Genomic DNA, 25,904 nt, shown 5'->3' with positions numbered 1-25,904 from the left:
ATTTTCTTTTAGATGGGTGTCATTGCACTTACCTGGCAGCAGTCATGAATCTGACTGCTCTAGGTACCTCATACAAGTGGAATCATAGAATATTTGTTCCTTTGTGTCTGGCCTATTTCACTTAGCATAGTGTTTTTGAGGTCCATTCATGTTGTAGCAACTATCAGAATCCTGTTCCTTTTTAAGGCTGAATAAAGTTGCATTGCATCTGTATATCATATTTTGTTTATCCATGCGAACAAAATGTGAAATATGTTGATGGCCAGTTGGGTTCTTTCCACCTTTTGGCTATTGTGTTGCCATGAGCATTGGTATACAAACAAGTATCTGTTTGGGCCCCTGCTTTTAATTCTTTGGGATACAGGCCTAGGAGCAGAATTGCTGGATCATATGATAACTCTATGGTTAATACTATAAAAAACCACCAAACTGTTTTCCACAGCAGATGCTATAGGCCTAGGAGCAGAATTGCTGGATCATATGATAACTCTATGGTTAATACTATAAAAAACCACCAAACTGTTTTCCACAGCAGATGCACCATTGTATTTAAGTTTAAATTTTTTTTTTTTTGAGACAGAGTTTCTCTCTTGTTGCCCAGGCTATAGTGCAATGACACAATCTCAGCTCACCACAACCTCCGCCTCCCGGGTTCAAGCAATTCTCCTGCCTCAGCCTCCCAAGTAGCTGGGATTACAGGCATGTGCCACCACATCCAGCTAATCTTGTATTTTTAGTAGAGATGGGGTTTCTTCATGTTGGTCAGGCTGGTCTCAAACTCCTGACCTCAGGTGATCTGCCAAACTTACTCTCTCAGTCATTCAAATAAATGATTCAGATATAAGGTATTAAGTCTTGGTTAATTTAACTAATTTTTTTATTCCTATTAACTGCACTTAGTAAATGCTACTAATACAGAAAAAAAAAATGAAAAACTAAAAAGGAATTGGAAGAGGTGTTTTTTCACAATCCCATTCTGAATATTTATCTCATGCATATCATGCTTTGTTGGAACTGTAGCACTGAATCCATTCCAACCCGTGTTCTTCTGTTTGTCTATTTTTCCAGGTACAATCTTAGGGCAGGAACCATGGAAACAGGTACATTAACAGGAGATGTGTTCAGATTTTGTTGTTGAATCAATTGATTCTTTATAATAAAACCTAAATGAATTATCTGATTAATCTGCTAATATCTATTCCTGTTTCTGGACATTAAATTCAATGTTCCAGCAATTATAGTTCCATCAGAAAGGCATATATCACAGAAACAAAGCTTTTAGAAGGTAAAAAACCAAACGGTGATAGGAGAAATTATTGGATATGATTTGCATGTCCAGTGTTAAATGGGGCAGATTTCATAAGGAGTTGAATTATGCTCACCTCTGCAAAATACTTAGATTTTGGTGATAGATGGAAGGGTGGAGTTTGTGACTAGAAAATGGCATTCTGGAATTGTTTGGAGGTAGGAGTGTAAGGGAACATGCAAGCACTTTTGAAACAGGCCGGGTGCAGTGGCTTACATCTGTAATCCCAGCACTCTGGGAGGCTGAGGCAGGTGGATCATCTGAGGTCAGGAGTTCAACACCTGCCTGGTCAACATGGTGAAACCCCTTCTCTACTAAAAATACAAAATTAGCTGGGTATGGTGGCATAGGCCTGTAGTCCCAGCTACTGGGGAGGCTGAGATAGGAGAATCGCTTGAACCCAGAAGGTAGAGGCTGCAGTGCCCATGACCAGGTAGCAAGTAGACTACACCAGGCTGCTGCTGAAGTCACAAGAGTATTCCCATGCTTAACAGCTATGGACAAGGCCACAGGCCTGTTGTTTGCCTACCCTGGCAGGATGGCCGACCAATAGCATATCATCAGGGCCCTGAAACACTTATGTTCCCTGTATGGTTGCCCTTTGTCCATTGAGAGTGACAGGGGAACACATTTCACTGGACAACAGGTACAACAATGAGCAACACAAATGAACGTAAAGTGGGGATTCCATGTGCCATACAACCCACAAGCTGCAGGTGTGATTGAGCAATGTAACAGGCTGTTGAAGAATGGGTTATGCTTGCATGGTACACCCTCATCTTTGTGGGGCTGGAGTTCCAGGCTGGACCTGGTGCTTCAAACCTTGAATGGACAGCCATGGAAAGGTGGCCCAGCCCCAGTGGAGGCTTTGTTACACTAGGCCGGCACGCCCATTCAGTTGCAGATACATACCAAGGATGACCTCCTCCGGTCAGGTATGGGGATGAAAGGTAACCTGTTGTTGGCAGCCCCAACACCCCTGAAAACAGGGGAATAGAAAACCTGGCTGTGGCCATGGACCCTCCAGGCCCCCCACTGTGGATGGTTGGGCATTGTGGCTCCCTGCGGGGAGGGCCTACAGTATGACTTGCATGTCACTCCTTGGGTGTTCAATACATGGCCCCCACGGTTGAATGTTCATAGGGGAACGGCCAGGGAAGAAGCTCTCCTCCAGGGGACATACATACTGTCTATGGGGCCTATTATGAGCTCTCCCATGACTTTGGCATGGATACAGGACTCAAAGGAACCATGGGGAGCTGAGAAAGGATGGTACCATTGCCCAGAGCAAAGGCCCTTGGTGGCTGCATTATTATCTAGGGATGAAAGGTTAGCCTATATTTTGTGGAGGGATGTGATTTACCTCTGTTAGTACCTGTGCCTGCTCTATCATTTCAACCATAGGTTAACATGCTCCAACTACATTGTGGACTGGGCTTACACCTAAGCTGAGGTGACCAATGTTTCCATCTGTTGGATCTGCACTGCCCTTCCAGCAGCAGCTGCAGACGGCATGCCTTGGCACATACATTCAGCATCTGCAGAGAATTGGACATGGCTGGAGAACTGGGGTCCCATGGCTGATGCCTGTAATGCAACACAGCAAGCTTTGGACAAAGGACACCGTAAGACCCACAGCACATCTGCCGCCTGGCAGGCCTTTTATGTTTATGATGAATGGGGTTGGCTATTGGAGGAATGTGTAGTACCCCCAGCCCAGGTACTCTGGTGCATAGAGCAACATTGGAGCAACACTCCTGTGAGATGGGTACCTGTCATGGCCTATGCAAACATAACACATGTCACCACACTTAAGGTATGGTGGAACAAGTGGCCCCACCAAGGTTGCACCCCAATAGATTTTGTGCCACCCGGGATTTGATGGGTCTGTGGGGACATGGGTGGCCTTAACTACCAGCAAACTGGACTGAATGTTGTATCTGAGGGTGGCCTTATGTACCTGCCACTGTTCTCCCCACGTTGCCTAGATGGCCTGCATAACTGGGAGGTGCTATGCTCTCGGTTTGTGCAAGTGTGATGAGCCCCCTGGTGGTTTTACCTCTTGGAAGTGACTATCCCTGGAGCAGGTGTCATAACTGTAGAAGCACAAGTTACTGCTCTTACGAAGCACACCACCTGGGCTCTGAATTACACTCTAGTGATCTTCCTCCTGTTAACAGATGAGGTTGATCAGATCGGAAATGTGGTATTGCAAAACTGAATGGCCACAGACATAGGAACTGCTGCCCAAGAAGGCACCTGTGCTCTTTTGCATGCGATCAGTCAGGGTGATAGGAAAAATTACAGGAAAGATGCAAACCTTCTTAGAAGGCCAGGATGTTTTGCAAAGCTTTGGGGAAGAATGAGCTGAAGGCAGCTGTTCTTACCCTGCGGCAAATGGCAAAGGGTAGATAACAAGGGAGTGCAAGGAATTTATCTAGATAAGTTTGTTTACCTATTTCTCTGGAAACCAACCTTTGATCATTTGCACACAGGACTACCCCCTACTTGCGGGGGGGGGTTCCGACAAAGTTAATTACCCATAAATTGTGTTTGCTCCAAGTCTTTGTCATTAAATCTGTACTAAATAAATGTGAATGTCTCTGGCTTATCAGGGCCACACTTTCTCATTGGCAGGCTAAACCATGGGGTCCCCTAGCTGCGCTCACAGGCAAAAATACCTGTGTCTGCATACTCCTTTCATCCATTGCTTGGCCAGAGTCTGCGGGACAGATTTGGCATCCTTTTAGGTACACAATACTGTACCTTTATCCCTGACAATTGGTAGAATATAACAGCAGCCCTGCAAGGGGTTTCATGGCAGATTAAGGTGGTTGAGAGCCTTACTGATGCTTGCCTGCAGAGATGGTGGGCATCCCTAGGCTCTGGCCTATGCTGGGCCCTGATAGTCATAAGTAGCACAGCTGGAATCCTAATGGTGCGGCATTGCTGTCTGTATTGTTGTCGGTTATGGATTCAGGGATCTTCCCTATGGGCATGTGTCCCTGCTGGAGGATGCCCTAGGCCTGGGGGGTGAAGTGTAAGGGAAATGGCTGTGCTTTAGTCAGGAGCAGGCTTAGGCAGCCTTCCGGTGCAGCATGACTCAGCAGGTGTGGAGTGCAGGCGCACAACTCCACATATTCTGTAACCACACCACATGAGGCATATTAGGCGATCACCCATATGAGCTCCTGCTGGGCTCGGAGCCACTGCTATCTGCAAAATGTATAATTACCCTGCTGATGCTGTACATATGGCTCACTCACGCCCAAAGAGAAATAAACCATGTTGAAACTGTCTATGATTCCTTGAGTGTTTTTCCAGCTACCAACCACTCACCCGCTGATTCCCCTTAGACCTCAGTTAGAACCTGACAGCTAGCTTATGGGACCTTGGACCTCAATTAGAACCTGACAGCTAGCTTATGGAACCAGAGGAAGGGCAGAAAAATCAGGAGGCTTCCAGAGGTCTCAAGGGAAGCTTCAGGCTTGTCCAGGGGCTGCAAGAAACAAATTTCAGGTGGCTTTTAGCCTCTTTCTCTGTTCCGCTCAGTATCAGGAAGTGAGCTTCTAATTGGCTGAACTTGTGTCATGTGCCTGGCCCCTGGCAAGGTAACATCAGGGCCTAGTGCCTTGATCCACACAGGCATAGCTATGTCCAAAGCAGGTGGAAGTGTGTGCTATTACTAGAAGAAGGTGGAATGGCAGAGTTAAAAAAAAATAAATTACTGCTCTGTCATATTGTGTGAAAGACAGAATTCATTTTATTGTAAAATTATAATTAATTTCTAAAAGTGAAACAACTGTGTTCTACATATGCTCGTTCAATCATATTTATAAGACAGATATGCCCTCTTTTCTATTCTTCTGGGGATCTGAAAACTGGTCTTCTTTGGTAGGTATGTGTGGGTGCAGGCAAGAGGGCCACAGTGGGTGGTAAATCCTGAGGAATCAGTTAATTGTTTCGTTAGAGAAACAGACCATTTAATTGCTCACTTTTCAACTAAAGAACAGAAGGTAAAATATTTAATTCATTAACTATAACAAAAATATAGTTTAATTTTATATAATAGCTAAGTAAAAGGTATTTTAAGTTGACCTCATTTCATAAAGGATTTGAGGTGAGGTGACCTTTTGTTTTAATCATGGTTCTTTGATTTGCCAATTTGAGATACTCACTTCAAAGTAGCTAAAGCCCACATGGGATGTGATGAATGAGTCTATCTAAAAATCTCATAGACCTCAAAGACAGAGTCCTCTTAAAATCTAGAAGCACGACTTTAGCAGGGATGGGAGCCTTTCAGAGCACAAAATGTACAACCATTCACAGCGCCCAGGCTGTCAGACTCTGCCACAGTTTTTCTCTGTTTAGGCTTCCTTCCTCTTTCTGCAGAGGGTGAGGGAGAGTCTTGGCTTCCTCCGGGAAATGCAGGCCCACCCCAGCTCTTGGGTAAACATTGCGCATTTGAGCCAGGCACAGGGTTCCTTTTGTTACTGAGAGAGACAGACTCTCAGGTTGGCTCAGCCTGAATCTGCCGGGCCCCCATCAAATGTGAAGTACAAACGTGGCTGGAGGTGGGGAGGACCTTGTGGTTGAGAAGGTCTGAGAGAAAGGGGTGGGTATGATCTGTCAGACACCCTAAAAGGTTTCCCTGTATTGTTTGAGGCAGAAACAGCTGGGGAAGAGGGGTGGGGGTGAGAGTGATGCCGGGAATAGAAAAAACATGACACTGAGAGAAATGCAGAAACGGTGGTGGTGATTCAAGAAGAGAAAATCAATAAAGGCTTGGGGGAGAGCCTCAAAAGGTGTTTAAGTCAGGATACTTTCTAATGTATGAAACAGAAAACCCCTGTCAAAGTGTCTTAACCAAGAAATTTGTCTCATCTGATAGGAAGTCGTGAGGTAAAGCGACCTTCAAGGTTGGTTAAGTCAGCCATACAACAAAGGCTGGAAGGCTCCGGTTCTTTTCTTCCTTCCACTCTGCCATCCTTGGTGTGGTCTTTGTCATCAGGCTGTAGACGATCCAGGCATCACATCCAAACCCAAGGCCAAGAGTGAAAGTGACCATCTCTTAGATGCAAAGAAACCTCTAGCAGATTCTTCTCATGGCTCGTTGACTAGAATTGGGTCACCTGCTTATTCCTGAGCCACGCATGAGCAAGAGGAATGGGACTGCCAGGTGTGATGCAGACGGCCAGTCTTCCCGGAGTATGTGGCTGCTTTAACGGGGGGCACTGAACACAGCTGGGGTTCTGAGAGGAAGGTAGCAGGAGGGGTGGGGAGGCAACCAGCAGGTCAGCAACAGAGAAGAAAAAGAAAAACAGCATTAGAGGAGCAGAGAGGTGGGAGGCAGGAAGGTGGGCGCGAACAGTTAAGTTCAGGTGGAGACGGATAAGCTCGTTTAGTGTCTTAGCTTAAAACGCTGTTGTCATATCTTGCTCTTCAGCCAGGCAACTATTAGAAGAACACGCTTTACCTGTTTTCACTGCCACTTGAAGGGCTGATTAACTTTTCCATAGTTAAGCTTATTAGCCATTTTTCAACTTCAGAGTTTTAAGGGAGGTGGCCTTAGCAGTATTCAGACAGAAAATTCCTCTCCTTTTCTCCTTAAAATAGATCAGCATTTATTGAGCTGTGAAGGAGTTGTGTGAAATAAATACGATTACTTAGTTGCTTTCTTACATCTTTATTTATAATTTTATCTTCTTAATTGTAAAAGCAATAATAACCACACTTAAAAATTGCAAACCAGAAACAAGAACACAAAATCACCCATAGTCTCATAACTGTTATTATTTGGCAAATATTAACTCTTAACCTTTTTCATAAAATTGCATACCATTTTGTAGATTGCTTTATTTTTCAAAACAGGTATATCATATACATGGTACAGATTTCAAAAACAAACTAAAGGGGTTATTTAAAAATAAAGCAGGTCTCCTTCCCATCAATATCTGTAGTCCCCCAGTTTGCACCCCCATTCCACTCTAATCTGCTGTTACCAGTTTATTTTGTTTTCTTCCATAGATAGCCTACTAGGAAGGAAATATGTGTATCTATCTTCTTTTGCCAACACGCTTTTTACAAAATGACAGCCTACTGTGTACACTGTTTTTGTACCTTGCTTTTAAAATTTAACAATATTACTTGGAGATAATTCTACATATACTGCCTGTAAAATTTAACATTACAATGTATTCACACATTGCTAGATACTCTATTAGCAGTATCTTCAAGAGCTGTAAAAAGTTTGAGCAAATGACTCATTCATTCCTTTAATAAATACCTATCAAGCACCTGCAATATCTGCAGAGTTCTGGTGATTCTAAGATTACTGAGAATTAGGCCACACCCTAGAAGGAGTCACAGCAGATTGGGAGACAGGTAGGTAAACAAGTTCTTACAGGCAGCCTGTAAGTGCCAGGATGGAAAAACACAGGGGGTGTTGAGGGAACAAAGGAGGAGCCTCCGAGACACTGAACAAAAGTAGTGAAGAGTAAGAGGAATCAGCTCACAGACAAGGGACAATACCCCAGGTAGAAGCTCACAATGACATGTGCAGAGGCACAGAATGTGAAGGGACACTGTGGTCCAAGTAACTACAAGGAATTGGATATCACCCCTACTCTTTGATCTTTAATTTCTGGCAAAGTCTTCAATATAAATAATGCTATGATAAACATCTTGCAGTATATAACTTTTTCCCTCTGCTAGGGTATTTCTTTGGGTAGATTCCCAGAAGATGGACGGCTGAGTGAAAATGTAGGAGCACTCTGACCCGCTACGTACAGCCAAAATGCTTTCCAGATGGACATATTGTTTCATAAGGACAGCAACGACGTGTGTGCTAACCAGTGCTCATTGTTTTTATATCTTTATTAGATTTAACGTATACTTCTTTGATTACTAGAAGATTAATTTCCCCCATATTATTTTGATTTCTTCTACGATTTGTTTTCTGTTTGTACTCCATCACTTCGATTCTATATTTTACTTTAGCTCTATGAGCCTTACTTATAATACAGATATTCAGATTTTTACTTTTCATGCTTGCTGCCAATTTTTTTTCTGGTTTAGCTTACACTAGAAAAAGTCCGACATGTGTAAGTGTTTAAGATATTACCCAATCGTATCTATTGATTATTTCTTTCTATTGCCTCTAAGTTGAGAAATACTTCTATTCAGAGGTTTGACAAATATTTTTTCTTCTGCTCTGCTTTAAAATGTATTTAAGTCCTTAATCCTCCTAGAACTTATTTTGGATATATGAAATGAAATGAGGATTCAGTTAAAACCCCTCCCTCCAAATTACCAATTAGTTATCTGACCTTTCCCTTCTCCATTGATTTTTCTTTTTAAGACTTTCTTAGGAGTTTTAGTTTCATAGCAAAATTGAAAGAAAGACTGAATACTGTATGATTCTTTATATACGGCATTCTGGAAAAGGCAAAACTACGGAGACAGGGAGACAGTAAAACATCAGTGGTTGCCAGGGACTCGGGGGAGGATGGGATTGAATAGGTGGTAGAGAGGACTTTTAGGGCAGTGAAAATACTCTGTATGATACTATAAGGGTAGATACGTGTTATTCTATATTTGTCCAACTGTATAGAATATACAACCCCAAGAGTGAACCCTAATGTAAACCATGGACTTTGGTGATAATATGTCAATGTAGGTTCACCATTTGTAGCAAAAGTGCTACTCTGATTGAGGAGGTTGATAATGGGGGAGGCTGTGCATGTGTTGGGTATATGGGATATCTCCAGTGATTTTTTATTTCAAAGATAAATCCACTTAGGGATCAACTCAGTCATCAATTGCATCTGATTTCTGGTCCTTTTTGAAATGTGTCACATCAGCTTAAGACAGACCTTTCTTCTGATTTATCCAGTATTCCTGCAGCGACTTCTATTTATATATAGAATTACAACATAGCTCCAATAGGCTTAGGTAAAGCTTGTCAGTGCCTTCCTGTTAACAAGGAAATCTGCTGCCGAAAGATCTTACTTTAGAAGTCTACCAGATTGGTGGTAGTATGGCCTGTGTTTTGAGTGGGTGGAGAGCGCTTTTGAGGAAGAGAGGATTATTTCATCCAAAGGGCTGAAGCCACTGTTATCTCGTGTCATAGCTTCTGAGGTACTGAATGAGTAGGATCTCCTGGCCCTCCCATCTCTGTGGGTACCTGGTTCATATCTCAATATAGGTATAGATCTCAATATGGCCTCATGCTGCTGAAGCACAGGACTATCTCAAAGTGTGGTTTATTGCATGAAAAAGTAGCTTCTTGCCTAGCCAAACCCTGACTGCCGGTTGTCAACTAGGTAGCCAGTTTTTGAGACAAGTGAGAGGTTGTTACGTAGGGAGACCCGAAAAGTATAGGCTCTCAAACTCAAGTATTTAAGTATCATCTGGGGAGCTTTTCAGATTTCTGTGTCCAGGACCGGGTTGCACAGGGTGGTGCTGGAAAAGTTTTTTGATCTCACCTCCTTCTAGCCTTTGGAATCCCTAAAAATATTTCCATAGGCATTTACGCACAGTCCTGGGCGGTTCTTCCTTCTTCTATGAAATACTGGTACCTGCTTTGCCAGCACTTATGAAAGTGCTCCAGGAGGAGGGCGGGTAAGCAATACCTGCTCAGGTAGGGTTCTAAAGCAACATCCAGCCACGCTTTCTCTTCTTCCCCAGAGTTCAAAAGCATAATGGTTCGTGATCCAAAAACCCAATTCCAATTCCCCAGAAGACCTCCCTGGAATCCATTCTGGATTCCTTCCTAGAGTTAGGAGGCCTGAAGGCAGGTTTCTTAGGCACTATTCTGCGGGGGAGGGTGGAGCGTGCGCTGTCCAGGTTTGTGTGGTTGCCATAGACCCTCGGGCGAGGATCGTATCCCGGGCCAGGACTCCTTTGGGCCGTCTCTTTTTCCTCGTTCCCATTTCTAGGATGAAACTCATTTCTCCAGCAGGTGGGGAGATTGGGTTAGAGTCACATGGGGATTCAGGAAGCTTTCCTTTGCATCGTCCCATCCCTTCATCCATTCCTCTCATTTCCTGTGGCTCTTTTCTCCCTCTTCCCCAACTACCCACTTTTCCATTCGGCGAAGTCCACGACTACTTTCCTCCCCTGTCCAGTGACACCGCATCTACTCTAGCCACAGAAGCCAGTTGTGGAAGAGGGGGCGCGAGTGCGGCCATCCCGGAAGGGGTGTTAGGGGTGGCTCGCAGGTCCTCACTCACCCAGCCCTCTCGACTGCGTCCCTCCAGAGCAGCCGCCGCTCATCAGTCCTGTTGACTCTGCCAGGCTGTGCCCCAGGTGCTCTTCCTTCTCCCTCTCGCCTGCGGTCCTCCACTCTCCCACTCCCTACCTACCCCGCGGCGGCGCTCGGGGTCGGCGGCGCTCGGGGTCGGCGCGCTCGGGGTTGACCCGAGAAGGGGCGGGGATAAAGCGAGCGGTGGAAGGAGGCGGCTACGTGGTGCCACCGCGGCCCGGGAGCGCCCGACCCCGTGCGCGCGCGCGCCTTGCCAAGGCTTGGGAGGCGGGCGGAGCCGCGGGCGGCGCGGGCGGAGGAGCAGCAGGCCGGGCGGGCGGGCGGAGCGAGCGGCGGGCGGAGCAAGGGGTGGGAGGGCGCGCGCGAGCGGGCGGGCGAGCGAGTCAGCGAGCGGCGTCTCCGCCAGCATCTGCCGCGGCCGCCTTTGCCCGAAGCCCGGGGACGAACCGACGGACCCACCGCCTGGCACACGGACGCGGGCGCTCGCTTTGTGTTAGGGGCCAGCTTCGTCGAGGCGCGGGCTTGCAGCGCAAGGGTTCCCCGCTTGCTCGCGGCCACCCAGGCTCCGGCGGCCTCGGCGCAGGAGAGGCTGGAGGTGCGGGAGTCGCTCTCCGCCGGTCGGTCCCCGCGCGGCTGAGCCCGGGCCGCCCGCGCCGCAGCCCCGTGCGGCGTCCCTGAGCTCCTGCTCCCCGCCGGGCTGCTCCGAGCAACGGTGCTTCGGAGCGCCAAACTCGGGCTGCCGGGGCAAGTGTCTTCATGAACCCAGAGGATGTCCGGGAAGCACTACAAGGGTCCTGAAGTCAGTTGTTGCATCAAATACTTCATATTTGGCTTCAATGTCATATTCTGGGTAAGTTGGAGCGCTCCTTGGATTCCAACTATTGTGGCCGATCGATTTCGCGACGATTTCCCCCACGTTGCTCGTTGCCTTTACTTTTCGCAGCCCCGCAGGCGCTTGCCGGAGCAGCGTAGAGGCATTCGCCTTCCGCCTTTCCAGCTGGCGCGTTGGAGAGATAAACATTTAATCCTTTCGAGGAATGGGAAGAGGTGGAAAGAGAAACCGAGGTAGAAAGGGGGCACCGAGGCCTTCGGGTGGCTTTTTAAGGAACGAATAGCAGGGATGCAGATAAAAGAAAGGACTCGGCAGTTTGAGAAATGAGCAGCCGCACGAATTGGATTTGCTCCCGGTGGGATATGGATGTTGGGCAGAGCGTGGTGTCATAATAGGGAAGGCTAATCGGGCACAGCCGACCCTAAGGTCCACCTTCTAACCACGATCTGATTGGACGAGGGCTCGGCTCCGTGTTGCCGCGGCTGGTCTGTGCCATGCTCAGCGTGTATCTTCTTGCACCATCTCGGGCTTTGTGTAGGATGCAGATGCCGTGGTATATGGTTCTGTAATGTGCACGTAAATAACGTTTCCTGCACGCTCTTCCTCTTCAGCTGGAAAGCGCTCCTTTTGCATAATGGACTGGCCAGTGGGCGCGCGGGGTAGAGGGGTTTATTTATATGTATATGTCATTGTCAGGATAATAACAAGTCACCGTCCACATATGTTTCAATGTGTTCGTGCCCCACGTCCTCCTTTTTAAAGGAGTGACACAGAGCGGGCCGTTTTGGGGAAACCTTTGGAGAAATGCAAAGGAGAAGGTGTGCGAGGCATGTTTTATTGGGGAACCGAGAGAGCAAATGCTTGAACACAAGATTCAAATTATGCTCTGCTTGGGACTGCAATGTGTTGGGCACCAATTGTAATTAGGCTGGGACACCTACTCTTGTTTGTTTGTTTGTTTTGCTTCTTTTCCTTGATCTGGCAAACGTGTTCAGCCAGACAAAGAGTTCTCCAGGACCAGGGGAAAACGTTGGTTCGAAGACCATGTTATTTTTCTTCTCCTTCTCATCCCATCTCATCCTCTTCCTCACTGGGCACCTCCTTTTCCATGGAAAGTAAAGATGGTGGCTGTCTGGGTGAGGGGTTCTCTAAGTTGCTGTTCAGTATGAGGTAAACACTGATCCAACTGCGGGATCAATAATTATCCATAGCAGTCTGAACACGGAATGTATTTATTTGGATTCTCCTTTAATTTTGGCCGTTTGCTGTACATATATACATCTGTGAGAATAGTTGTCAATACAGCTCTTCATGTTTTTTTTTTTTTTTTTTTTTTTTTTTTTTTGTACCACACTCTTGCCAGGTTGTTTTATTTTCTGTTTTCCATAAGAGTACCTTGCATTGCTCATGTATGTTTTGTGAGGGGAAATGGAAGGGACTGGAGACCACTTTCTGTGTCAGCATGTCATCTGTCTTCAGGACTAATAAAAATAATGAGGGGACACATGAATGGATGTCATATCCTATCATTCCACAGGCAGTTTTTTTTTTTTTTTTAACCAGTGTTGTGCATGATTCCCGGGAGCAGTCCCCCACCTCCCTGCAATCAAACACTGCTACAAATACAAGAAGAAGAAATTATTTTCTTTCTTTGCCCCTTCTCCATTTGTGAAAATGTTTAAAAGTGGTGGGTAGTCACGTTTTTGAACAAGATATTCTGATTTGATTGCAACTTGAAACTTTGTGACTGGGAGAGGCAGAGACTACGGAACTGGGACTGGTTCTTTTTGGGGTAGTGAGTTCAGGCCTCTTATTTCTACTTGAACATTTCTAAAAGTTGCACATTTTAGCTACCTAGCGACAAAAATCACCTGGGGACTTTCTCTGCCGTTTCCTAGCAGGGGATGGTAAGGAAATAAAAGGATTTGAGCCTGCTTCCCTGACAGTTTGCTGTAATTTTGTAGAGTGCACAGAGACAAATTTAGCCTGTTCTGTGGATTAGGTTGCAGCAAAACCCCTGGAATTGTAGAGAGCTTCAGAGAATTGCAGCGTGCTTGCATGGAGAGTTCCAGAATACAGCGGCATCTTTTCTGATTTTGAAGGTCTTCATAGGTGGGTGGGTGAGTATGGGAAGCCTGAGAGAAGACCTAGGCTGTGGGGCTAAACCACCTGCCCCAGGCAGAATTAAGTGAGTGCCTTGTTATGAGGGCCCTTCACTTACCCTGCCTCCTCTCTTCCCTTCCTCTCCTTTGTATGCCCAAAGCCTTCCTCTCAGATACCCCCTCATACCTTTCCTATCCTGCTCTCTGCTCCAAAATTACCCCATATTTAAATATCCTGCTTTATAGTAGAATGGTCTCTAGTGGTGATCAGCAGGAAGGCAACCATATGGTTTTGATTAAAGCAGTTCAGACTAAGATGTTAGTGACTGAAAAGCAGGGGTCAGTAGCTTGGCAGCTTGCTTCTGAAAAGTTGCACACCTCTGCCCTCTACAGAGTCACCAACCTGTCTGTGATTGCCAAAAACAGCCGACTCAGTGCTACTCCCATACAATTATGAAGAAGAGATTGCCAACAGCATGGTTTCCCAATTGTTCATTTTTACCCTGAACTGCTAGACTAAATTTGACATACACTGGTGACATTTACAAGTATAGTTCTGGTAAAATAAAATTGAACATATGGTGGCACCAGCACTGAAAGTTTGGTTTTTTTTCCTAATCGGGAGTTTGGCTCTTTCTTAGTTAACTGCCTGGGCCTCAGTTTCTCAGCGGTTAAATTGAAGGAGTTGGATTAGTTATAAGGTTCTTTCTAGTTCTTATACAGAATGAGTTTCTTGAGTTCCAATAGGCTGGAGAAGAAAAATAGAAGAGTTTGGCCACTAACATATAACAGAAGTAGTATATACTAGGACACTTGATAAATTATAGACATTTTCTGTTAGGGAGACTTGTCTGAAGACCAGTTTTATTACTTTCATTTCTTCCTCAAAGACCCTTTTATTTAAAAAAAAAACTTTCACTAATTTCTTCTTGGCTTGTTCAGTTCCTGGTATAGTCTACATGCTTTTTTCTCACCACTGTAAATCTCAAATGTAGTCCTGTGAGTCATTAAATATATTTTTATTATTAGAATTACAGCTTCATGTATAAAATTTGAATCCTTTTATATAACAGTTGTAATGATGTTGTGAGTAACAAAGTCAACATCTTGTACAGATTCCTTTCTCATTAGTTATCACAGGGTGGTGGGGGACAAACTTGTTTTCTCTGTTACATATTGGAACAACTCAAGACAGAAGGGAGTTGATTTTATTGAGGGTGTCACCGTACTAGGACATTTCTCAGAAAACCCTAAGACTGCTTTGGAGTTGGGGGAGGGAGGAGAAAGAGGGTTTTGTTTTTAAGTCATTTCTTTTGGGTACTGAACCCCCACATCCCATCACCCATCATTAACAGATGTTTTGCCCTTTTGGATTCTGGATATGTAACTGTTTCTAGGCAAGTAAGTTGATCTCAATATTCTGGTTATTTATTGCTACATAACAACCTCCAAACTTAGTTGTTTAAAACACAGTATTTATTATTATAGCTCATAGTTCTGTGATTTGGCCAGGCTCATCTGGACACTTCTCACTTAGGGTCTCATACAGTTGCAGTGAGATGTGGTTGGAATTGGAGTTATCTGAAGGCTTTTTGGAGCGGGATGCCCAAGATGGTATACTCATATGACTGGCAGCTGATGCTTGCTGGGATCTTAGCCAGAGTCACTGGAGCATCTACAGAAGAAGCACCTACAGCGGCCTCTCCCTGTCTCTAAGATTTAAAGAAGCTTTCAGCCAGTTAAGGCTACACTTAGAACTAACAGTGCCACTTTTATCTATTTCATTGGGTAAAAGCACTGATGCAGCCTGCTCAGTTTCAAAAGGTGAAGAATTAGATGCCATCTTTTTATGGAGAAGTGTCAGGGTCACGTTGCAGAAGGTCACGTAGGTTGTGGTCATCTTCAAAAAATATAGTCTGCTGTATTAAGGCACTGAGCCTTAATTTCTTATTTATAAAGGAAAGATAACATTATCTAATCGTGTTGTAGTTTCAAAGATTCAGTGAGATAATGTTTTACTCAGCATAATAGCTCAATATTTGACAAATGGTGAATATCATTATTGTTATTGTCTCCATATTTTATACTGGTTCCGTACCGGGATCTAGAACTTCTAGAATGCCTTACTCTAGTACTTTGGCATCATTACTACTAGGTAGTACAATACTCTTAAGATCTGCCAGGAAGATGCGGCAAATGGATTCAATAGATTTTATAGTGACTTGTTAGGAAAAAACTCCATGGAGGTCGTGAATGATTTGGGAGAACCAAGTCATTTTTCTGTTCTCTTTGCTACAAAAAATTAGAAAAGCCTCAGATACTTGAGGCCAAATTTCTCTTTTGATGTGCTTTCAGATACATTGTGTCTTTAAGTGGAGGCTTATCTGGGGTTGATGGCAGAATCTTGCCTCTAATTTGCTTCCACAGGGCTTAAATTCAGAGAGGAGGGAGACTTAGGAAACCTTTCGGGGAGGGGGGGCATCAAGTTGGAAGCCTTATCTTATGATTCACTATAAATTGCAAGATGTTCTGGAATGATGATACATCAGCAGTTTATAAGTCATAATTTTTGTTTTAATTTGCTAGACATCTGTTAGCTTCGATGGCAACCATATGGGAATCTAAATTGCCTTTTGAATTACAGGGAGATGGTAGGAAGAAAGCTAAATATGGTTATGAAAGTGTCATATGGGAAGAGTGTAAGAAAGGTATAAAGTGGGGAAAGTAATTGAATAGAGACTTGCTTAGTCTGGCCACTCCCTCCGTGGGGCAGTATGCAGGTGCAGAAGCATTCTCACTTGGTAATGTACTCCACAGACTGAAATGAAGCCAAGTGGGGAGAAGTTGGAAAACCAAGTAGTGTTTCACTCACCATAAAATTGCCAAAATATTTTACTCATTTAGATGGGTCACTTTGTTTTAATGTCCACAGTAATAGGTAGTCTCTGGCAAAAGGTGAAAGCAATCTGCATTTTTAACAGAGCTTTACACTCATGATATTTTTCCTGTAGGACCTCAAATTGTCTTCCAAGCATATTATGTCTTTGTAACAGATGAAGAAATTGGAGTACAGAGAGATGGAGTAACTTTCGAGGTGTTGAAGAACATCTCAAGGTTCAGCTCTAGAGTGTTAAGTCTCTTAACACTCTATGATAGCCCCAGCTTTTTGGGTAGAGACTTATTTTAGAAGATGCTTGTTATTCTAAAATAAAACATCAAGTAAGTCATTTACATCTGTTCATAATTGAAAAGTGATAAACTTTTTGCATATGCCACGATTAACACCACCCACAAGCACAAAAATGTTAGGATGAAAATGTTCTTCAAGAATATGATGGAATAATTGGAGCCTATTGAAAGTTCATAAATGAAAATTGGAGTATTATAGACAGCATTCTTTAATCACATGTTTCTTTCTATGTGTAACACTGATGACTGTCTTAAAATTTCTAACTTCCAAATCATCCTACTCCACTGGATTATAAGGGCTTCAAGTGTGGGGGCTGTCTCACTTTCATAAGCCCAGTGTCTTCCACATTGTCGGAAACACAGTAGATGTTTTAATAAATGTTTTGGCCAAGCATGGTGGCTCACACCTATTAAATCCCAAGACTTCAGGAGGCTGAGGCTGGAGGATGGCTTGCGTCCAGGAGTTTGAGACCAGCCTGGGTAACATAGTGAGACCCTTTCTCTACAGAAAAAAATTGGGAATTAGCTGGGTGTGGTGATGCATGCCTATAGTCCCAGCCACTTGGAAGGCTGAGGTAGGGGGATCACTTGAGCCTGGGAGGTTGAGGCTTCAGCTGCACTTCAGAGTAACAGAACAACACCCTGTCTCAAAAAAAAAAAAGTATGTTGAAGGAAGGAATTACAAAATCATCAGAAAGTATGTAGGAATCATCTCCTCTAACTTCCTAGTCAGTGAGGCGTTCTCCACTGTATCCTGCCGACCCTTCTAAGCACGGATCTGTTTCTGGACCACTTTAATTGTAGAGTTTCATCTGTTTTCAAACTAGGTGTAATCTGCCTCTGCATAATTTCCATCCTCCTAATTTACTGTTCATTTCAAATTTTTATTTGGAAACATCAAACGTATAGAAAAATTGCGTGTGTTATAGAGAACTTGTCTTTATCCTGTTGGAGAAAAAGTTGCCAGCGTGATGGCTATCACACAAACAGGTTAGTATGTATTTTCTGTAAACTGGAATATTCTCCTAGATCACCACAGTACAACCATCAAAGCCAGGAAATTACCAATGATACATTAACACTATTTAATCCTTAGACTTTGTCCAAGTTTCCCAGTTGCCTCCAATAATGTTTTAAAGCAAAAGAATCCAGGTCAGAACCACACTTTGTATTTAGTTACATCTTTTTCGTCTCTTTCAGTAGGGATTATCATGTTCTTGATACTTTTGACAATTATAAGCCAGTTATTTTGTAGACTGTCCCTCAGTCTGTGTTTGTCTGCCATTTCCACAAGCTTAGACTGAGGCTATGCATCTTTGGTAGGCATAGTACAGAAATTGTGCTGCGTTCTCATTGTACCCTATCAGGGTGGCATTGATTTCTGTTTGTCCCAGGACTGATGAGGGTTACTTGATTAGGATGTTGTCTGCCAGGCTTCTTACCGTATACTCTTTGCCCATTTGTAATTTATAAATATTTTATGGCAAATTACATTGAAACTATGTAAATAGCCTATTCCTTCATCAAATTTTCAATCTATTATTGATATCAGTAAGAACTTACGGTCTTCTTTTTTTCAGTGTGTTTTAATATTACTCCCTTCGCTTACTTTATTTAAAATGGCCCTCGGTTTGGCCAGTGCAGTGTTTTCACGTTGGCTTGGCTCCTGTGCTCTTTTATCTCTCATCAGTCTTTGAGCACCATCTTGCTCTCCGGCAGAGTAAGACGTTCCAAATTCATTTTGTGATTTACCTGTGTCAACTTTTGTATCAGTCATTTCTCCAAGGAGCTTTTGAATGGAGAATGGAATTTAGAAGCCAAGATCTGGTTGCTTGGTGTGCTCATTGCTATTAGGGTATTGCTGCTCTGTGTGTGTATATACATACATGTACATCTGTATTTCTGTATCTACTATATACTTTTAAACCATGAGTTTACAATCATGCCTCAAATTCCTGTCTGATACCACAGGGTTTATTTTTTCCTCTCCATATTTTATAATTGCTTCCTTGACAGTGAGATTCCTGGTTCCCTTTATTTTTAACAGTTTGCTTATTTGGTAAATCTCCCCATATGTAACCAGTCTTCTGCGGCTGCTGCCACCTTTCCTCACTGGGCTGCCCTCCTCAACTGTTGGTGCTCTGACATATGGATACCTTTCTCCCTGTGATATCCTGCTCTGGGCTTCTGTAGTATCCCTGCTCTTATCTTTTTGTAAACAGAGGCCTGCTGGCTTAGACCTACCTAATGGCTTTGAATTTTCAGGAAGGAAAAGAAGAGCCTAGGCTATTCTTGAAGTATATAAAATAAGACTCGTCTTCCTTCCCCATGGTCCTTCATGATTTAAAAATAGCCATTATGTCATTCCTAAACCTTCTCTTTTCCACCTTTAAAAGCTCCTGGTTCCTTCATGTGTTTACACTAATGATGTTTTTCTTGTAAACATCTAAAAGAGTCTTCCAAACATGTTATATCTTTGTGACAAGAAATTGGAGTACAGAGGTGTGGAGTAACTTTTGAGGTGTTAAGAGCATGGCAGGGTTCAGTTTTAGAGTGTTAAGTCTACATACACTGTTTCCAGATTGTTCTTTGCCCTGGTCATGGGGCTCTGCCTGGGGTCCCATTTGGACGCACCTCTGTTAATGCAGCAACCAGCAGGGAACACGTTGTTCACAGGCCTTTCTAACCATCGGAGAGCAGTAGGCTGTTATGCTTGAACTCTCCCTTCAGTCCCTAGGCTGTGCTGTGCCCGGTGGCAGAAGCCTCTGCTACTATCTGGAATTGACTTTGAATAAGTTACTTTCACAGATTAGTTCCTCAGTTGCTCATCTAAAAAGACTGGAAAATAATTTTCTGCAAAGTTGTTATCCAGTATTATGTGAGATCATGCATATCAAAGTGCTTCATAAATGGTAAATCTCTAAATACAAATACTAGTTATTAAACCAGGCTGAACCGCACTTGCGTTTCCCGGCAGCCAAGGAGCACTGTTGGCTTGAATTGACTTTTTAGTGAAATAAAACCTTCACTTTTCCAAGTGAACTCTATTAAACCATCCCCCTAAGCTATGTGCTAATCAGAAGCCCTAACCCTCCAGTTAATTGTTTGAATTTAGATTTAGTTCTGTTTATTTCTCCCATTTGAATGTCTTATTCTGGCCCAGTGGATTTCAAACCTGCCACCAGCAATTCTAGGCTTCCTTGAGGTGTTATGTGGGTGGGCTGAGCAGTGTCTCTCTTTCCCTCAGAAAAGCTCGGCTATTAGTTTGATATTTTGGGATACTAAGAAAGATTTTTGCTTGAAAAAAGGGGTCCCACCACTTAAGAAAGAAAAGAACCAGTATTCTAGCCTTTAAATGTTTTTGAATCTTGATGGCCAAAGTACATTAAAAAAAAATTACTCCTCGTGTGGGTTTTTATCTCTTGGAATCTCTTCATGGATGGGAAGTCCTTCTTACTAACTAGGGGTGACTTCTGTAGGATTAGTTGGGATTAGTAGGGATTTCACCCCTTTATGCATGTAGTGTAGCAGCCTGATTAGTAAAAATTTCAGTCTTTCCATTGGGAGATCTGGTTCAATAGGTCCATCCAGGATGGGGCCCTGGAATTTCTGTTAAGAAAAAAATCAAAACTTCCTGCAAGTCTTTGTGATGCCCAACCGAGTTTGAGAAACTCTTGCTTGTTTTTCTTGGGAAGGTGTGGCCTCTCCTTTGCGTTGCCTCCTGGAGGCTTGTTTTCCTGGATGTGTGGGAGAGCTGGGCGTGGGTGGTGTAGCGCAGTGACCAAAGGATGACTGATTTCACCAGCACACAAAGCTACTGTTCTTTGCTTACAAGAAAAAAATGTGGCCTATTTCATCCCTCGTGGAATTTTTTTATTAATCCAAAAATGCCAGTTTATTTTTAAACCTGAAAGCCCTAAAAACAAAATGAGAAAAATCTCTTCAAAGAGAGAACTCTAGTGCTGCAATTAGTATGCTAACAATTAGCATCATATAGCACTAGAAGCTAGTCATTCATTCGATAGGCACGGTGAAGAGCTAGACTTTTTGTTCCCTTGCTCTACTTGTCCTGGACTACTTTACGCGTATCAATGCAGTTGAGTATATCTAACTATAGGCGCTTAACAACAGCAGACCACCCTCTCCTTAAAAAAAAAATCAGCCTCCCCGTCCACTGTTGCTGTTCCTTTCAGCCTCCATTTTCTGGGGCTTTCTCGTTGGCCTCCAGCCCTGACTGTGCTCAGTTTGCAGGAGGGGTGTTGCTTTCTGCATCAAGGTCTGCATGACAGGTTCATTGATGCTGTGGAAGGGACATTTCTTTTCCCGTATCCAAACTTGCGGCACTGCTGCAAGGACAATGGATGGTAAAGCAAATGCAGTCTGGAACACTATTTGCCAGTGTTCTTTAGAAAGCTTCAGTGTGGGGTGGGCGGGGTGGGGGCCAAAAAAAGAAAAAAGAAAGCTTCAGTGTGGAATATCTGGATTATGCATAATGTTTTCCTGTTATTTCTTAACGTTCTTTGTTTCCTCTACCCCCTTTAAAAGAAATTTAGATCTTTGATTATGGCTGGGTTCCTAAAGTAGAAATCTTTTGAAAAATAAAATTTTGAATAAAAACCTGTATTATTTCTCTGAGATGTTTTACTGGGTCTAACACCACTCCTTTTATTAAAAAAAAAAAAAAAAGCAAAACAGAAAAGCCAACCAAACAAAACCAAACCAGAATGGTGTATAAACTCTATGGTTAGCACTGTGATATTATCTATATGTACATAAAGGATTGTTAATTATGAATCCCAAGGTATAATTTTTAAGTAATATAATCACTAAGCCCAATTACAAAATGGTGTTTTTGTGGATGGCAAAACATTTACAAATGGCAAAACATTTTGGCCCTCCTCACTGAAAGGGAAAAGTGATGTTCTATACCACTTCCAACTACTATTTACTATTTTGATAAGTATTACAAGGCATAGGGCTCTTTTTACTTGTTGGAAAATTTTTCTAAATTACTCTTGGCACTAAGGCTCGAATTTCTAAAAATCTGGAGGGAACAGCTGGTGCTCTAATAAATATTCAGGCCAGCTATTTTAATGCGTTGTACTCAATTAAGTAGTCCTAATAAAAGATGAATACTTAAGCATTTCTCAAAGCATAATGTTGTGCTTCCAACAAAAATTTCCTCCAACTGTTGATGTTTCCCCCCAAGCAGCCTTAAAATTTAATTCTGCCAAGTAAGTAGTCTAATCACTGATGATGGATTTAATGCCAGAAGTTAGTTCTGTTTTAAGGTATAGTTGTATCAATATGGCCCAACCCTTTAATTGGAGACACCACAGGTCACTGACCTCTTAGAAGAATTCTTTGTGTGGTTCAGTATGAGAGAGTATTGAGAGATTCATCCTCACTTGGGCATTCTGGTACCCTGGTGGTGGGAGGCGCAGAAAGTCTGCTGTTAAAGAGTTTAGACTTTGAGTGTGTCTGGATTTTTACCCAGCTACATTCCCAGGCTTGTGACCTTAGACATTTCTTGCCCACTTTTCAGTTAAGTCTCCCCTTCATATGCAAAATGGTACGTTTAGTAGTATTAATATTATTGATAGTATTATTAAGATAATGTCTATCTCAGAGTCATGAAGACTCGAAGAGTTAATATGTATAAACTGCTTGGAATAGTCAATAGGTATTAGCAATTATTATACTGTTTTCCTCAACATCCGTAATTTCTTTTGGTTGTTTTCCCTTCTTTCAGAATCATTAAACTATTCTTACATTGTAACATATGTTTTTTGTTCTCTGTAATATTCTGCCTACATAAGTGCATTCTCAAAATAACTAAAAGGAAAAAAAGATCTAACAAATGTTCGCAGTGTTCTTTTCATTGTAATGAGTGGCACGCAGTTCTTATCATGGATACCAGACCATGAATTCGCATCTATTGTTTGTTGTTAATTTTCCCTTTTTTCTTTACCCAGTTAGATTCTCTATTTTTTTTTTTTTTTTTTTTTGTAAAACCAAAGTGTCTCCTATTAGTATTCTGTACTGGGAAGTTGAGTTTCTGATGGATATCTGTGGTGTTAGGCCCAATACCTGGGTGGGGTGGGGAGGATGCAAACACTTTATCAACATCTGTTAAATCTGGGCATTCTGGAACTATCTAGATGGCTGTAACTACGTGTCTTTAGTTCTTCATGGTATCATAAATCCTGCATATTTTGGTTATTGTTTTACTCTGTGTATTTCAGATAAATTCTTCAGGTTATGAAGGTGAAACTTGAGTCTGTGATCCAGATAACTTGGGTTTTCCCCTTGTATGTCCTTCCAGTTGATGCAGAGCTAGGGTTTTGGATTGAACTACCTGGATCATTGACTAATCATCTTGGGGAATGAGAGACTCACTGGCTTCTCCTCTAGGGCATAAATGGGATCCAACGAGAGCTTGTGCTTTTTTTTGCCACCTGTACTGTCGCCTGACACAGAAGGCACAGGCTGTCACATTTCCAAGTTTCATCTTCCATAACTGGGCTCAGCTCTGAGAGGAAGGTCAGGGCATGATGAATTAGTAGGTACAAGGAGCCTTGTCACTCATTCCCATGCAGAAGGCATGCTGAAAACCCCAGCCCTTCAAGGGGAGGTAGGGGATAAAGGGAGAAGTTTAAGTAGAACTTTTACTATAGTTTTTATTAGTAAAAAAGAATGATGTATGTAGCACAACAAGATTTACAGAAGCATGTTTAAAGTTATTTCTAGCTTACTGCAAACACCCCTAAAACCGCTGGTGTAGATTCATTAATCAATCTCACAGTCCTCAGGTGGGTTGTGACTCCCTGTTATGTAAACACCAACCATATTACTTCCCTTGGTCGTCCTGACCTCCACTAGCTGATTTCAGCGAATATCAGGACTTAGGTCGCCACCTGATGATATAAAGCAATGAGTCCCAAGCTTCAGCCATTTGTAAGCTACCTGCATGGTTTTGGGCAAACTCTTGTGTCATCCTATAGTTTCTTAGATTTTAATATGCATACAAGATGCTTGGGATATCTTGTTAAAATGCGGATTCTGGTTCAGTAGGAGTAAAGGGGCCAAAGATGCAGTATCTTTAACAAATGCTGATGCTGATGCCTCTGGCTGATGCCTCTGACTCACTGATCTCACTTTGAATCACAAGGATCTAGTCCATCTGAAACAATCTTTTCTTTTAAATTGACTCTGATTTTAAATCTTAAATACATATATTTAAACAGGAGCGTAAAAAGTATCACGATTCAAATGCATATGATGACAAATATGACTTATTAACTTCTACTAGCAGGTAGTTATTGGTACCTCCTGGTAAGCCTGAGTCAGAGGCCTCTTTTCTTTTGTTATAATAGAGGTTAACAAGTGTACCGAGTGTTCGACATTCTGGCATCAAATGGAGACTTTTTTCTTAACTGGACCAGAGGATTAAAAGATAGTTGAAAAGCAGTGACTTTCTTAGGGAAGGATATTTAATGCTGCATTCTAAAACTGTCTCTTCTGGTACCACAGGTCACTAGGGAATCTCACTTTGGGGAACACTTGTGTTTAAGTAATTTGCAGCAAGGTATGTATTTATAAGCTGAAATCTATTAGTGAGATGGATGGATCCCTAGAGGTAAAATGTTTGGGGAATGTGTTTAAATGTTTGCACACTCCATGTTCTGTTTTCTGTTAGGGGTGTGGGAGAGAAGAGGGGCATCCTCCATTTCTGAAAAGTTGCTAACCCTAGGGTCAGTGAGTAGTTATATCTTAGGTATGAGAAGGAAAATGCTTTGGGAAATTGTATCTCAGGCTACCAGGAAGTCAACCTTAAATACTTAGGAACTGTATCTCAGGGGCGTCCTCCTCTCCTCTTCCAAGTTACTGTAGGTATTGCTTAAGGTCAACTTTAGAATGTGTCTATTTATTTAATGCATTTTAAAAATAGGGTGCTTTTTTATTGCAAAAACAATACGGCAACATCAATATTGCTTTTTTAAAGGAAATTTACCACAATAATATTTTCTTTTGGTTCAACTATGTTAAAAGTGGAAACTCTTAGTCAAGTGCTCTGAGAACAGTGAACAAACATTTCAGAATGAAAAAAATATTTTAGAGTTTCAGTTGTAGTCACCTATGACGACTTGAATTTAGCAAACCTTAATTAACTTTTTAAAAGAAAAATGTGCTGTTACGTTAGTGGCTTTTAAACATTTCTTCTGACTTTCGCCCTTAGGACAACATTTAAAATAAGTGTTTTCAACATACAGAGCAAATACCTTGTGAATAAACATCAATTTCACACAACCAGAAAAACAAAATAAAATCAATACATCTCCTTTAGGCATTTGAAAAACTCTATACTTTTAAAGGGAGAAGTTATAATTAACAGGAAAACTAAGCCCCAAGAAACCAGGCTGTGAGTTTTAAATGTTTTGCAGCCTGACCTTATGGAGGCGGAAGACTAGGGCTAGAAACCTCCTGAGCACCTGTTTCGTTCCTGGTGCCCTACTTACCCAAGGATGGGCAACAGCTGCCCACATAGCAGCTCCTGTGAGAAAGCCCGCTCTGTTTTTGTTTTTAATCTCATAGCTGGAATCCTAGGGAAACTAGTGTTCTCTTTGGTACCAAGTTCTTTTGGCTTCGTCTATTGGATTTTGAAAGAATAAATTGAATTAAGGGATGTCTAGATGATACAACTATATATGGCATTTTCATAGTTTTTCCTGACCTGCGAGATTAATAGTCCCTAATATTCTCTCTGTATGCTCTGAGAGTTTTGCTATCCAGTGAAGATTTGAAACAATTGCACAAAAATTTGAAAACTGTTTTACTTGTCTTTTTTTTTTTTTTTTTTTTTTGAGATGGAGTTTCGCTCTTGTTACCCAGGCTGGAGTGCAATGGCGCGATCTCGGTTCACCGCAACCTCCACCTCCTGGGTTCAGGCAATTCTCCTGCCTCAGCCTCCTGAGTAGCTGGGATTACAGGCACGCGCCACCATGCCCAGCTAATTTTTGTATTTTTAGTAGAGACGGGGTTTCACCATGTTGACCGGGATGGTCTCGATCTCTTGACCTCGTGATCCACCCGCCTTGGCCTCCCAGAGTGCTGGGATTACAGGCGTGTTACTTGTCATTTTTAAAGATACAGAATCACTATTTTAGAAGTGAAAGTCTAGGGGTCTCAAAACAAATTGAAATGTATTTT

General features: G+C 42.7%; 1 protein-coding gene across 4 annotated transcripts in view; it reads left to right on the top strand.

Annotated features, from left to right (window-relative positions):
- Positions 1–10,956: 10,956 nt before the first annotated feature.
- The window catches only part of TSPAN5 (tetraspanin 5), a 187,003-nt gene continuing 172,055 nt past the window's right edge, over positions 10,957–25,904 (top strand). For 2 of the 4 annotated variants that reach the window (XM_012474813.3, XM_012474812.2), the window contains exon 1: positions 11,298–11,421. In XM_012474813.3, the coding sequence (XP_012330236.1) occupies positions 11,341–11,421 (81 nt within the window). In that variant the 5' untranslated portion in view covers positions 11,298–11,340. Of the gene's footprint in view, positions 11,422–25,904 lie in introns of all 4 variants that reach the window. The other 2 variants (XM_012474811.3, XM_012474814.3) reach the window with 2 other exon arrangements.

This window comes from Aotus nancymaae, unplaced genomic scaffold (assembly GCF_030222135.1).
Source record: "Aotus nancymaae isolate 86718 unplaced genomic scaffold, 86718_ANA_hifiasm-v0.15.2.pri h1tg000006l, whole genome shotgun sequence".
Taxonomy (NCBI): Eukaryota; Metazoa; Chordata; class Mammalia; order Primates; family Aotidae; genus Aotus; species Aotus nancymaae.
This window is presented reverse-complemented; position numbering and strand designations above follow the sequence as displayed.